General features: G+C 38.9%; 1 protein-coding gene across 7 annotated transcripts in view; it reads right to left on the reverse strand.

The window, feature by feature from the left end:
- The window catches only part of DENND1A (DENN domain containing 1A), a 361583-nt gene that overhangs the window by 331181 nt on the left and 17558 nt on the right, over positions 1-12844 (reverse strand). For all 7 annotated transcript variants that reach the window (XM_075905650.2, XM_075905649.2, XM_075905651.2 and 4 more), the window contains exon 2: positions 1500-1570. In XM_075905650.2, the coding sequence (XP_075761765.2) occupies positions 1500-1570 (71 nt within the window). The remainder of the gene's footprint in view (positions 1-1499; positions 1571-12844) is intronic.

Consider the following 12844-nt stretch of genomic DNA (forward strand, 5'->3'; position numbering starts at 1 on the left):
ACGGATTACTAACAAGGTCTAAAATTAATAAAGAAGCCCACATTAACAATGGGAACAAGTAAATTTTTCCTTATTCATTTTTTCCCACATTAGTCATGATTTTATAGACCTCTCTCATATCCACCCTTCATCTCCTCTTTTTTAAGCTGAAAAGTCCTACTCTTTAAAAATTTCTTTTCATGTGGGACCTATTCCAAACTCAAACATTTTTGTTGGCCTTTTCTGAACCTTTTCCGATGCCAATATAGCCTCTTTGACATGAGGCAACCAAATCTGCACATAGTATTCAAGATGTGGGTGTTCTATGGATTTATAGAGAGGCAGTAAAATATTCTCTGTCTTATTCTGTATCCCTTTTTAAATGATTCCTAACATTATATTTGTTTTTGGTTTTTTTGGACTGCCGCTGCACACTGAGTGGATGTTTTCAGAGAAATATCAACAATGACTCCAAGATCTCTCTTGAGTAGTTATAGCTCAATTAGTCCCCATCATATTGTATCTACAGTTGGGATTATTTTTCCAATGTGCATTGATTATTTTTTCCAGTGCCTCCATTGATTGCAATAAATAATTTGGCATTTGTTGACTGTTGCTAACTAGAGATGAGTGGCTTCCTATTGCTACATTACTAAACGTCCCAGCCATCTTCAGGTTCATCATGCTCCAGAAGGCCATCTGTTTGCTCACTCCAGGAAGGTTCCCTAAAGAGATTTGGCTTTCCCTGACCACTGTCAATATTTCTCAAGTTTTGAGAGAGAGAGAGAGAGAGAGAGAGAGAGAGAGAGAGAGAGAGAGAGAGAGAGAGAGAGAGAGAGAGAGAGAGACAGAGAGACAGAGAGAGAGACAGAGAGTCAAATCACCTAAAATCTCTGTTTCGCTGATTATGGAATTTTTCTGAAATACTACTATGAACCATTTTTGCCTGAAGAAAACAGTGTGGAAAAAAACTGTGTGGACTATTTGAACGTGAATTAAATTTTGATAATAAAAAGTATCAAACAAACCATTTTACAACTATTTTGAAGAAGGAGGAAAATAGATTTGGCCAATGTATAAACAAGAGGAAGGAGGAAGCGGTCTTGTGCAAAATGCTATCCAGAAGATCTGTAAAATCGTCAATTAATACTTAAATTAATTTTAACAGAACATGTTTAAATTGATGGTGCCATTCTAATTTTCAACAATCCTGTGAAGTGAATGTTATTCCCAGTTCACAGGCAAACTGAAGCACAGAAGTTAAGTGATTTGCTCAAGACTCTGATGTGAGTGAAACACAGAATTAGAATTCTGGATTTCCTAGCTCCTAATACTCTATTTAAAAATTTAGAAGACTGAATCTGTAAAATCAAAGATTAAATCTGTATACTATAGTAACATGCTACCTTAAGTGTTTAGAAAACATTTTAGTGTTTACATCTCTATTGTAGATTACCTTACATAATCTCTGGAAAATAAATTACATAAAAAATAAGTAGAATACAAATGCAAAATAGTACCTGCTCCAATTTTGCTTATCCCTGGACAGGCCACTTCCACATACACATCAAATGTTGTTTCTGGGTTGTGTCTGAAACAGAATGATATGTTACACATATTAACAACACTCTCAAAATGTGGAACTAAACATCAGTATTGGGAAAAAAAGCTTTTCAAGTGCACACAGAGATTAACAATGATGAATGTACAAATGCAAAATTTGCTGTGCTATATCTGATCAATGGTTCATCACCCAGTGCTCCGGTTCCCACAAGGGCACTACCTGTATTTTATTATTTCAAACAGTATTTATGAAAGCAAAAAACAGATCATATTGGGCATGAGTTACTCTGCTGTTTTATATACTCAAATAAATAATGCATCTTAAAACATCAATCAGATCATATCTTTCCACCTGACATACAAAGGTGATATTACTTTCAACCATTATTTTAAAGTGGTGTTTTCAAAGGTGCCTAAAAGCAGCTACAAGTAACTCCCATAAAAAAAAATCAATAAGAATTAGCCTACTGGAGTTATGTGCATATCTAAACCCCAGTCTTAATATACAACTAATCCACAACTTTAGCTATTAATGAGATCCCATGTCTGCAAATCTGAAGGGAGTATACTTTAGTGGAAAAGGAGACAAAGAAAAATGGTATAAAAGTTTTATGAGATAACATTACTTGGATTACAGCACTCCAATTCTGGGTCATAAGTAACTAACTTGATTACAGGTAGAGATGTACAAAAGCAATTAACTGCAAATGTTACTTATTTATCCCTTTTACAGGATAAAACAAAGTCATTTGCTTGTTCCACACCATTTTCATTTCCATCAAGGAAAATACCATCTTCACTTAACTCAACTGAAAGCAGAGTGAGGGAATAGGAAAAGTAACCTAAAATTGACACTATGACCTTTGGTTTCAACCTGATGGTACCTATTCAACCAGCAGAAAAAGCAGAATTCGGAGTTGGGGAGGAACTAAAGTCATTTTGTGCAGTATAGACAGTTAATTACAAAGGTTTTTAAAGCAATAATAGTCCCCCCCCCAAAAAAAAAGTACATCAGAAGAAGGAAGCCTGCTAAACAACCAGTGGGACTTTTTATTCAACAGAATTTCCATAGGTAAACTGATGCAATTAAGTACCTGATATAAAAGTACCAAGAAACATTAACCAACTAGTCAAGGTAAGTTTAGATCCCGGTACTTTTTCAAATAAATAGTGATACAAATAGCTGGCATCATTTCTACCTGAGCCAATGGGAGAGTAACAATTTTAAAAAATGCATCTTTTGCTTAGGCTCCTCTATATTTAAGCAGACTACCTGAATATAACCCTCTGTCTTATTTTAGAAAATTTACTAATATTTGTCAGAGCCTGTGGGGGAGGAGTGAATACATGCCCGACACTATCACTTTAAAAACTCCAGCTCCTTATAGCCAAGAGGTGTATTTGGGTTCCCAGACTTACAAATTTATTATGCTTTTATATATTACAGATGTCAAATTGGTTCCAATAAGCTAACACCTTTATACCCACGTGAGTGGAGACTGAATAAATATCAATGTATTCAATTCCCCTTGAAGGTGCTCAGTTCTGTCCTATTGAGAAAAAATAAGGTGCATACAGTGATGGCTGAACAAAGGATTTGGGGTATCCTAAGGGGTACCATTTTCATCCTTGCCCTCATACAAAAGCACCTATCCAGGATAACCCAGAATTGCAAAATTGAAAAAAAACCACTATGATTTGGAAGAACTATTTGAAAAAGGGCATCATATGGATCTCCCAGTTAGTCAAGGATGAGGGCTCTCTCTCTCTAATACTTAAGCAATGAGAGTGGCCTATCACCCTCAGTGGAGAAGCAGTATAATTCCTAATGTATCAGTTTGGACCAGATGCCATAGGACTGCCAGAGTCTTCAGAGCTACTGGGAACCTTAGAAATGTTTCATAAACTTCCTAGGCTCATGTCCATTATGTATGCTTTACTAATGACTAGCGCATTTACACAGCGTTGCTTGGGTCCTTAAGGAAAGTCTCAGGGCAGAGGAAGGTGCAGGAGTCAGGTTTGGAGAGTGAGGCAGGGTTCTGGGCAGGGGACTGGGTGTGTGTCTGTGTGTGGAAGGGGCACGGCAAAGGAGAAGGGGCACCAAAGCCACACAAACCCCAAGATTCAAATAGGGTTGCTTGCTCCTTTCCTTCCTGTCTTTGTCAGGGAGCAAAAGTGAAGTGCACATCTTGTCTTCCCCCTGTGCTCCCCAGGGAGCGTGAGGAACGCAGCAAACTGTGCATTTTCCCTTCACTCCCTGACAGAAGGGAACAGCCAACAATGCCCCCATATGTATCCGGGGGGGGGGTACATAGGGGAAGAAAGGCTCAAGGCTGGGGCAATTCTGGAAGGGTGGGAGCACCCCTAGCCAGCCCCTTTTCACCTGTGTGATCCTTCTGTCTTTTTCCGATATGGTTTTGCAAGAAGCAATTCCATTCCAGGCACATCCCATTTTTCTAGCCTGACAAAATCCTTATGTTGCTTTAAATTATGATAAAAGGAAGCTGTACACAGATTTTGGTGGTCCTAGCTCTTACTGTTTAGGACATGTTCTTGAACAGACAGACAAACTCTCTCAAATATACAGAGCAGAAGAGGAACTCCATTGGTCTGGAATTCTTTGTGAAAGCGTGGGAAGGGGAGTTGACACAGCCCTTAAAAGGGCCCAAATCAGAGAGCATATTACGGAATGTTAAAAATGCTTCTGTGGATCTCAGGCTATGCCTGATATACTGCTAAAAATTCTATTAAAAATATACTGAATGCCAGAGACATTGTGCAAGATGCGGTTCTTGTCCTCTGATGTTTGTTGGCACTGTAATAAAGAAAGGAGGAACTCTGGTGCAGATGCTATGGGACTGTCCAGCAGCCAAGCAGCTGTAGAGAGAGTTGGACATGAGTGAAAACCCATGCTTAGCTTCAGCAACCAAACCTCAGCTGAAAATTACATCTGAGGTTATGTACCTAGTATGCTGACTTTAACTTTAGCACAAAGACATCAGTGCTTGAAGGCCACCATGATTATCAAATACGTAATTTTACAAAAATGGAGGAGTAGGGTTTATATCCAGAATAAAGCAGTGCTATTCAACCTAACTTACCAGCAAAAGAAAAAATAGCTTATCAAAGTAGAAAACAATTGTATTAAATCAAAGAAATTGGTTCCCATATTTTGACACATTTGAATGAAGATTTCTTTGCTCAAATAATGCCAGAATTCCATTCCACCTGACCTCTCCTTTTCCCCTCCCTTTTCATGCACTTCATCTCTCTCCTGTATTTTTGCCTATTAGTATATGTCTTTTTATTGTCATTGTTACTTCCACCTTAGCACTTTATGATTATTTAAAATGATCTGATTTTGTGTTCATAGAATCATAGAATACTAGGACTGGAAGGGACCTTGAGAGGTCATCGAGTCCAGTCCCCTGCCCTCATGGCAGGACCAAATACTGTCTAGACCACCCCAAATAGACATTTATCTAACCTACCCTTAAATATCTCCAGAGATGGAGATTCTACAACCATCCTGGGCAATTTATTCCAGTGTTTGACTACCCTGACAGTTAGGAACTTTTTCCTAATGTCCAACCTAAACCTCCCTTGCTGCAGTTTAAGCCCATTGCTTCTTGTTCTATCCTGAGAGGCCAAGATGAACACGTTTTCTCCTTCCTCCTTATGACACCCTTTTAGATATCTGAAAACTGCTATCATGTCCCCCCTCAATCTTCACTTTTCTAAACTAAACAAACCCAATTCTTTCAGCCTTCCTGCATAGGTCATATTCTCTAGACCTTTAATCATTCTCGTTGCTCTTCTCTGGATCCTCTCCAATTTCTCCACATCCTTCTTGAAATGCGGTGCCCAGAACTGGACAAAATACTCCAACTGAGGCCTAACCAGCGCAGAGTAGAGCGGAAGAATGACTTCTCGTGTCTTGCTCACAACACACCTGTTAATGCGTCCCAGAATCATATTTGCTTTCTTTGCAACGACATCACACTGCCGTACTCCTTCCCAGACAGTCGCTTCCCATTCTGTATGTATGAAACTGATTGTTCCTTCCTAAGTGGAGCACTTTGCATTTGTCTTTATTAAACTTCATCCTATTTACCTCAGACCATTTCTCCAATTTGTCCAGGTCATTTTGAATTATGACCCTATCCTCCAGATTAGTCGCAACCCCTCCCAGCTTGGTATCATCTGCAAACTTAATAAGTGTACTTTCTATACCAATATCTAAATCGTTGATGAAGATATTGAACAGAGCCGGTCCCAAAACAGACCCCTGCAGAACCCCACTTGTTATGCCTTTCCAGCAGTTCTGTGAACCATTAATAACTACTCTCTGAGTACGGTTATCCAGCCAGTTATTCACCCACCTTATAGTAGCCCCATCTAAATTGTATTTACCTAGTTTATTGATAAGAATATCATGTGAGACTGTATCAAATGCCTTACTAAAGTCTAGGTATATCACATCCACCGCTTCTCCCTTATCCACAAGACTCGTTATCCTATTAAAAAAAGCTATCAGATTGGTTTGACATGATTTGTTCTTTACAAATCCATGCTGGCTGTTCCCTATCACCTTGCCACTTTCCAAATGTTTACAGACTATTTCCTTAATTACTTGCTCCATTATCTTTCCTGGCACAGAAGTTAAACTAACTGGTCTGTAGTTTCCTGGGTTGTTCTTATTTCCCTTTTTATAGATGGGCATTATATTTGCCCTTTTCCAGTCCTCTGGAATCTCTCCTGTCTCCCATGATTTTCCAAAGATGATAGCTAGAGGCTCAGATACCTCCTCTATCAGCTCCTTGAGTATTCTAGGATGCATTTCATCAGGCCCTGGTGACTTGCAGGCATCTAACTTTTCTAGGTGATTTTTAACTTGTTCTTTTATTTTACCTTCTAAAACTACCCCCTTCCCACTAGCATTCACTATGTTAGGCGTTCCTTCAGACTGCTCGGTGAAGACCGAAACAAAGAAGTCATTGAGCATCTCTGCCATTTCCAAGTTTCCTGTTACTGTTTCTCCCTCCTCACTGACCAGTGGGCCTACCCTCTCCTTGGTCTTCCTCTTGCTTCTAATGTATTTATAAAAAGTCTTCTTGTTTCCCTTTATTCCGGTAGCTAGTTTGAGCTCATTCTGTGCCATTGCCTTTCTAATCTTGCCCCTGCATTCTTGTGCTGTTTGCCTAGATTCATCCTTTGTAATCTGTCCTACTTTCCATTTTTTATATGACTCCTTTTTTATTTTTAGATCATGCAAGATCTCGTGGTGAAGCCAAGGCGGTCTTTTGCCATATTTTCTATCTTTCTGACACATCAGAATAGCTTGCTTTTGGGCCCTTAATGTCCCTTTGAAAAACTGCCAACTCTCCTCAGCTGTTTTTCCCCTCAGTCTCAATACCCATGGCACCTTACCTATCAGCTCCCTGAGCTTACCAAAATCCGCCTTCCTGAAATCCATTGTCTCTATTTTGCTGTTCTCCCTTCTACCCGTCCTTAGAATTGTGAACTCTATGATTTCATGATCACTTTCACCCAAGCTGCCTTCCACTTTCAAATTCTCAACTAGTTCCTCCCTATTTGTTAGCATCAAATCTTGAACAGCTTCCTCCCGGTAGCTTTTTCAACCTTCTGAAATAAAAAGTTGTCTCCAATGCAGTCCAAGAACTTATTGGATAGTCTGTGCCCAGCTTTGTTATTTTCCCAACATATATCTGGATAGTTCAAGTCCCCCATCACCACCAAATCTTGGGCTTTGGATGATTTTGTTAGTTGTTTAAAAAAAAGCCTCATCCACTTCTTCCACCTGGGTAGGTGGCCTGTAATAGACTTCTAGCATGACATCACCTTTGTTTTTAATCCCTTTTAGCCTAACCCAGAGACTCTCAACACTTCCGTTTACTGTGTCCATCTCCACCTCACTCCAAGCGTGTTCATTTTTAATGTATAAGGTAACACCTCCTCCCTTTTTTCCCTATCTATCCTTCCTGAGCAAGCTGTACCCTTCTATAGAAGCATTCCAATCACGTGTATTATCCCACCAAGTTTCTGTGATGCCAACAGTGTTGTCTGGTGTTCCAACTTCGACGAGTGGTAAAGTCATAAAATTTTTATTCAATATCCTGAGAAATATTCAGTATTTGGTAACACACAAAAGGCAAACAATTTTACAGCTCATATATTTGTTTATGAAAATTATTTAAACACAAAAAACAAGATAAAAAATGGACTGCAATTGTACTCTATTTACAATTCCATTGTATACTGATTATGTACACCACCATATGGAAGATAATGTGACTAATTATATAATGGTGAAGGTATTTTCGAGAAATATTTACTTTTCTGTTATTTCTTTGGCTTCATTCTTAACAGTGGAAAAAAGAGACAAACATATTCCATCATAAGTGCTAGAGACTATAACTGACAAATAAAGAACTCCTTTTTGCCAAGAAACAAAAGCCTACCAGGAGGTTCATCTAAGGAAGTCAGAGTTCCATTTGAATTCATTTATAAGCAATGCTCTTTTGAATCCTAACACTACATTCAATGAATCAGAATGTTTCATGCCATGTCATACTCCTATGAAGATAACTGAAGTGGCACTAAGCCAAATCCCACACCTATTTAAATTAAACGACAAAACTCCCATTGGTTTCAGAAGAGAAGGCAACTATATTTACAATCTTACAGTGCCTTTTGGTACCCGCAGCACTGTTCAGAATTCAGTTTTCTTCAAATTAAACATGCCATCCTGGACTGATTTCCATTTAGTAGCCACCTTCAGTTTTATCGATGTTAATAAGTTCTGAGAAGTAAATATTTGCAACAAAAGTTGCATGACTGCTACAACGGGGAGAGAGGGGGCCTCTGTTACACTATGCTCCAATTTAAAAGAATTTTAGCTACAGACATAGGCTGAGGATATAGGATGAACAATAGTACAAGGTTACATTATCCACCTCACCTGGTGGTATTTCATTCCCCTTTGACATATACTGCTACAATCTAATCTTACCTTGATTAGTTCCACCTTTATAATTAAGGAAACATGCTTAAAAAAGTGTATATCGTAGCTGTAAAAATAATGAAATGTTATAATAAAACAGCAACATTTCTGTTGGTTTTAAGGGCTATATTTAAGACTTTTGGTGAAAACCTTGCTTTACACAGCTAGCAAATAACACATACTATACATTGATACTTTCAGACAAAGCAGCATTAAATTTTACTTTTTAATATTCCACGACAAGCCTCTATTTATTTCTGTGAATAGTAAAATTAAAGTAGTTTTGCCAAGTTAGAAAGTTTGTGTCAAAGAGCGCATTCTGACCCTCAACAAGCTAACACCTCAGCAGGATAATAAAATCATTGTTGAGACTTGCTAAACATTTAAAAAGTTTTTGTGGAATAAAGGGAATAAGTGCTTCCAAGATTTCACATAGTTCACAGAGGAACTTACCCAATATATTGTTCATATAGTATGCTTATCTTTATCAAACAATACTGTGCATCACTTCTTAATTAAAATTACATTTCTCTCACACCAGGTGCTCACTGAGTCCTGACTCAATCCATGATTTTAGAAATCAGAAAGTTTGCCAGTTCAAGAATAGGGTAGAACTTCCATAATTTGTACTAGTATCGGGAGCCCCAAGACTGATTACTAATGTTGATGAATTAGCAAACAGGAACATAAATACAATCAGAAATAACAAAGATACAGCATGACAAAACTCACTTGGTTTATTTACTTTGATAACTGTTCAACGTGAAAGGAGGCACTGCAGTAAGTTTTAGAAAAACAGTCTTGTCATATCCACATTAACATGCTCTAGTGTTTAAGGATGGGTGTTAGGAATTGCTTAAAAGAAATCTCATGCAAGAAAAGCTATTTTCAAATAAAATTAATTAAGACTATCTTTAAAATAATGTGTTTATGAACCTTTTAAAAGCAAAACTCTGAATTGTGCCAACTGCAAATAAAAATTTATGCTGAACAAAACCTGATGAGATTCTTCCCAATAAATGCAGAAATTATACAGGTTCTTCTGGAGAGTTAATTAAGAGCATTATTTAATTGTATTATTTGGTTTACTGGTTTAACATTATTTCTACAGATAAGAAAATATTAGGAAAAGTATCTTGTGCTTTGGAGCTACCTGTCCTCCCCACTGGCCACATGGCCTTTGGGGAAAAACTGCAGAGGAGCCAGTTAAGACTCCTGCCAGAAAGAGCAGGAGCAGCCAAAGCAGTACCTACTGAAATGGGGGGAAAGGATACAATAATACCATGAGGCCAGCCAGGGCCACCCCTTCCCCTTGCAAACCCCTGGACTCAAATGTGTTGGGAAGGCCACATTTACACTGGGGGCTCTAAGACCTGGTAGGCCTCCCCAACCCCCACAATGAGGCCCGGAGGTAAAACTGCAGAAAGAAGCCAAGGAGAGATTCCAACTGGCAGGAGTAAGGACTCTGGACATTCAGGCTATGTTTACACTGCACAAGGAGACTTGCAGCCGCACGTGTGCAACCCTGCATCAACTGACTTGGGCTTACACTATGGAGCTAAAAATAATAGCACAGACATTCAAGATTGGAGTGAAACCCATGTTGGGAGACTCAGGGCTCTCAAAGCCAAAACCCCTCTGCAGCTATCTGGAGCCGTGAAGCACAAGCCTACAAACTCAAGTCCTTCACTGCCACTGTTTTTTGTGTTTGTTTTTCATTGGTTGGTTGATTTGCAGCATACAAATATTCACCAAGAACATTTATTGGACATTCTCTACCCTATGCTGATTAGTTGTTTGATCCAATTCTCTCCCTCCATCTCCTTCAGTGTCTTGAGCTCAACTTCACTCCACACCTGCCTTTTACTCCCATATTCCATTCAGCACCCCTCTTTGCTTCTCTTTCCATTTAGTTTATTCCCTCCTTAAGTACACACATATGCACACCCACAAACCCAAAACAAAAATGATGGAATATAACGTTTGCTGCCATCGCATTGTTCACTCGGTTTATGTTATGCCCCTTCACCAACCCTCTGATTATTTAGTCCATTTAGAAAATAAATTCTTCAGGGCAGGAACCATGGACCACACATCGCCTGCTAGGGTTTTATGTGCAGCCCACGAGACAGTTTGTTTACCGTTGCTCACTTGCAAGGTTTCCAGATTCCACTGGTTTCCATCTGAATAGGGTTTTTTTTCCTTACAGATATTGCTAAAGTGACAAGCACATAAAGAAAGCGAATATGATTTATGGTATGTTCTGATCGCACACCACTCAGACAGCCATGCACTCCTTCTGCATCCAAAGTGCTGCTATTGTTCAATCAGCTCACCCTGCTGATTCTAGATATGCATGCACAGTTAGCAAAACTACCCTATCCCAGAAGACAGTATTGGTTACCACAATCTTGTGGCCCACTGAGCTAAAGGACAGCAACTCATGTGGCCCACTCACTAGCCTGGGTTGCCCATTGCTGGCATGGCACAATAGGCAGCCAACCCACAAATTCTTATGCCATGAATCTGCAGACCACACATTGAAAACCACTGGTCTAGAATGACATGAGGCCTCATTTGTATAATGGTTATCATATTAATTGTCTCAAGGCAAATTACATACATAGGAATCTTTTTTACACATCATTGAAATGCAGTCACCTCTGGAATAAAATGCTGTTATCTCTTTTACAGCACATAGCAACCGCGATGCACCAGTTTAGGATACACATGACAATGAAACATGGAAAACTTTCCTCTTTTCAAAGGAATAACAACTCCAGTAATGAGAGTAAAACATTCCTTATTAGTAAAATCTGCTGAGACTTCGTAGCATTCAGGCTGCTTTACTCTAAACCCTTTTCAGAGTAACTACATCCATTCTAGCACAGTGACCTGCACCACTGTATGAAATGCTCTGCATGAAGCCTAGCCAGTATTTTATCAGTACTACCACCTCCTTTTATTTATTTATAGTGTATTTCCAGATCAAGGAAACCAGACATCCAGTTTGCCTTCTTTCCTGCAGCTATACATAGACTGAAAGCTTACAGGATTTTTGGCAACTTTCAAATCCCTTTCATGTCAGTTTGCTGCAGCTACTGATCATTTTGCAGATATTTCCTCTTTGTAATTCTTCATTCGATGCCTCATTACTGAATATTTATCTAAAATATAACTGAAGTGCATGCCCTGGTAAAAAGTAATGTTATTTTCATGCTGCATAGTCTGTCATATGTACTGGTTTATTAGTTAGAGCAGTGACTGAGAGAAGTTAGGACTCCTGGGTTCTGTTCCTGGCTGTATCACTTAGTGGTGAAAGCCCTGAACAAAACAACTTGCCTCTAAAAGCTTCACTTTGCCCATGTATGTAATAGGCATAGTATCAACTACCCCAATTCTTTCCATAAGGATATAATTATAAATAAAAACGCCAAGTGCTTTAATAGCCTCAGTGAAAGATGCTTCAGAAGTAAAAAATATTGATTTATGTTCAGTGGAGTTTGACATTAAATATTTTGCTTTCCTGTTGGATGTCTGCAGGACTCTAGATCCCTATTTGCCAATTTCTGCTATTCAGCCAAAAGAGGAGACTTCTCACATTGTTTGCAACTCCGCAAGCAAACTATTTTATTTTTCAATGTCTTAACAGAAAAATTTTAAGTTTAAAGCTGCGTAAAGCATAGGACAGCCTTGAAAAACTATCCTCATTCATTTGGCTTGTGGCATTAAATCCTTCTCAACCATGCCAAAAGGCAAATGAATGAGTACAATTTTTTACATTTTCATTATGTTCAGTGCTTAGGAAATCCACATGACAAGGCAAATAGGACTTATTCACAAAAGCCTCTGCAGAACTTAAAACTTCAACTTTTTAAAAATTACATTTCTACCCCTTACAGTTACGAAGGCACTCTTCCAAACATGAGCCGAGCTGTGAGGGCCGCAGGAACATGCAGGCCACCATTTCCTGCAGTTCCCATTAACCAGAATCAGCAAAGCCTGGCCCCTGAGAGCTGTGAGTGGCTGTGCTGCAGATGCTCAAGGACACAGTTCTGGTGACTGGGGGTGGTCTCAAGTGTTTTAGACTTGGTTTGCTGTAGAGACACTCAGAAAAAGGGCTTAGGCAAGCCATGTTTGCTTTTTGGATTCTAAGTTGAACAGAATACCAATTTAAAACACAAGGGTATATTTAATACAACTTTTAATCATTGGGCCACTTGCCTTACAGGACATATTGCTCCTAGTACAAACACTGTTTTCACTGTCCTGCAGAAC

Source organism: Pelodiscus sinensis, chromosome 23, assembly GCF_052426305.1.
Source record: "Pelodiscus sinensis isolate ZL-2025 chromosome 23, ASM5242630v1, whole genome shotgun sequence".
In the NCBI taxonomy this organism is placed as follows: domain Eukaryota; kingdom Metazoa; phylum Chordata; order Testudines; family Trionychidae; genus Pelodiscus; species Pelodiscus sinensis.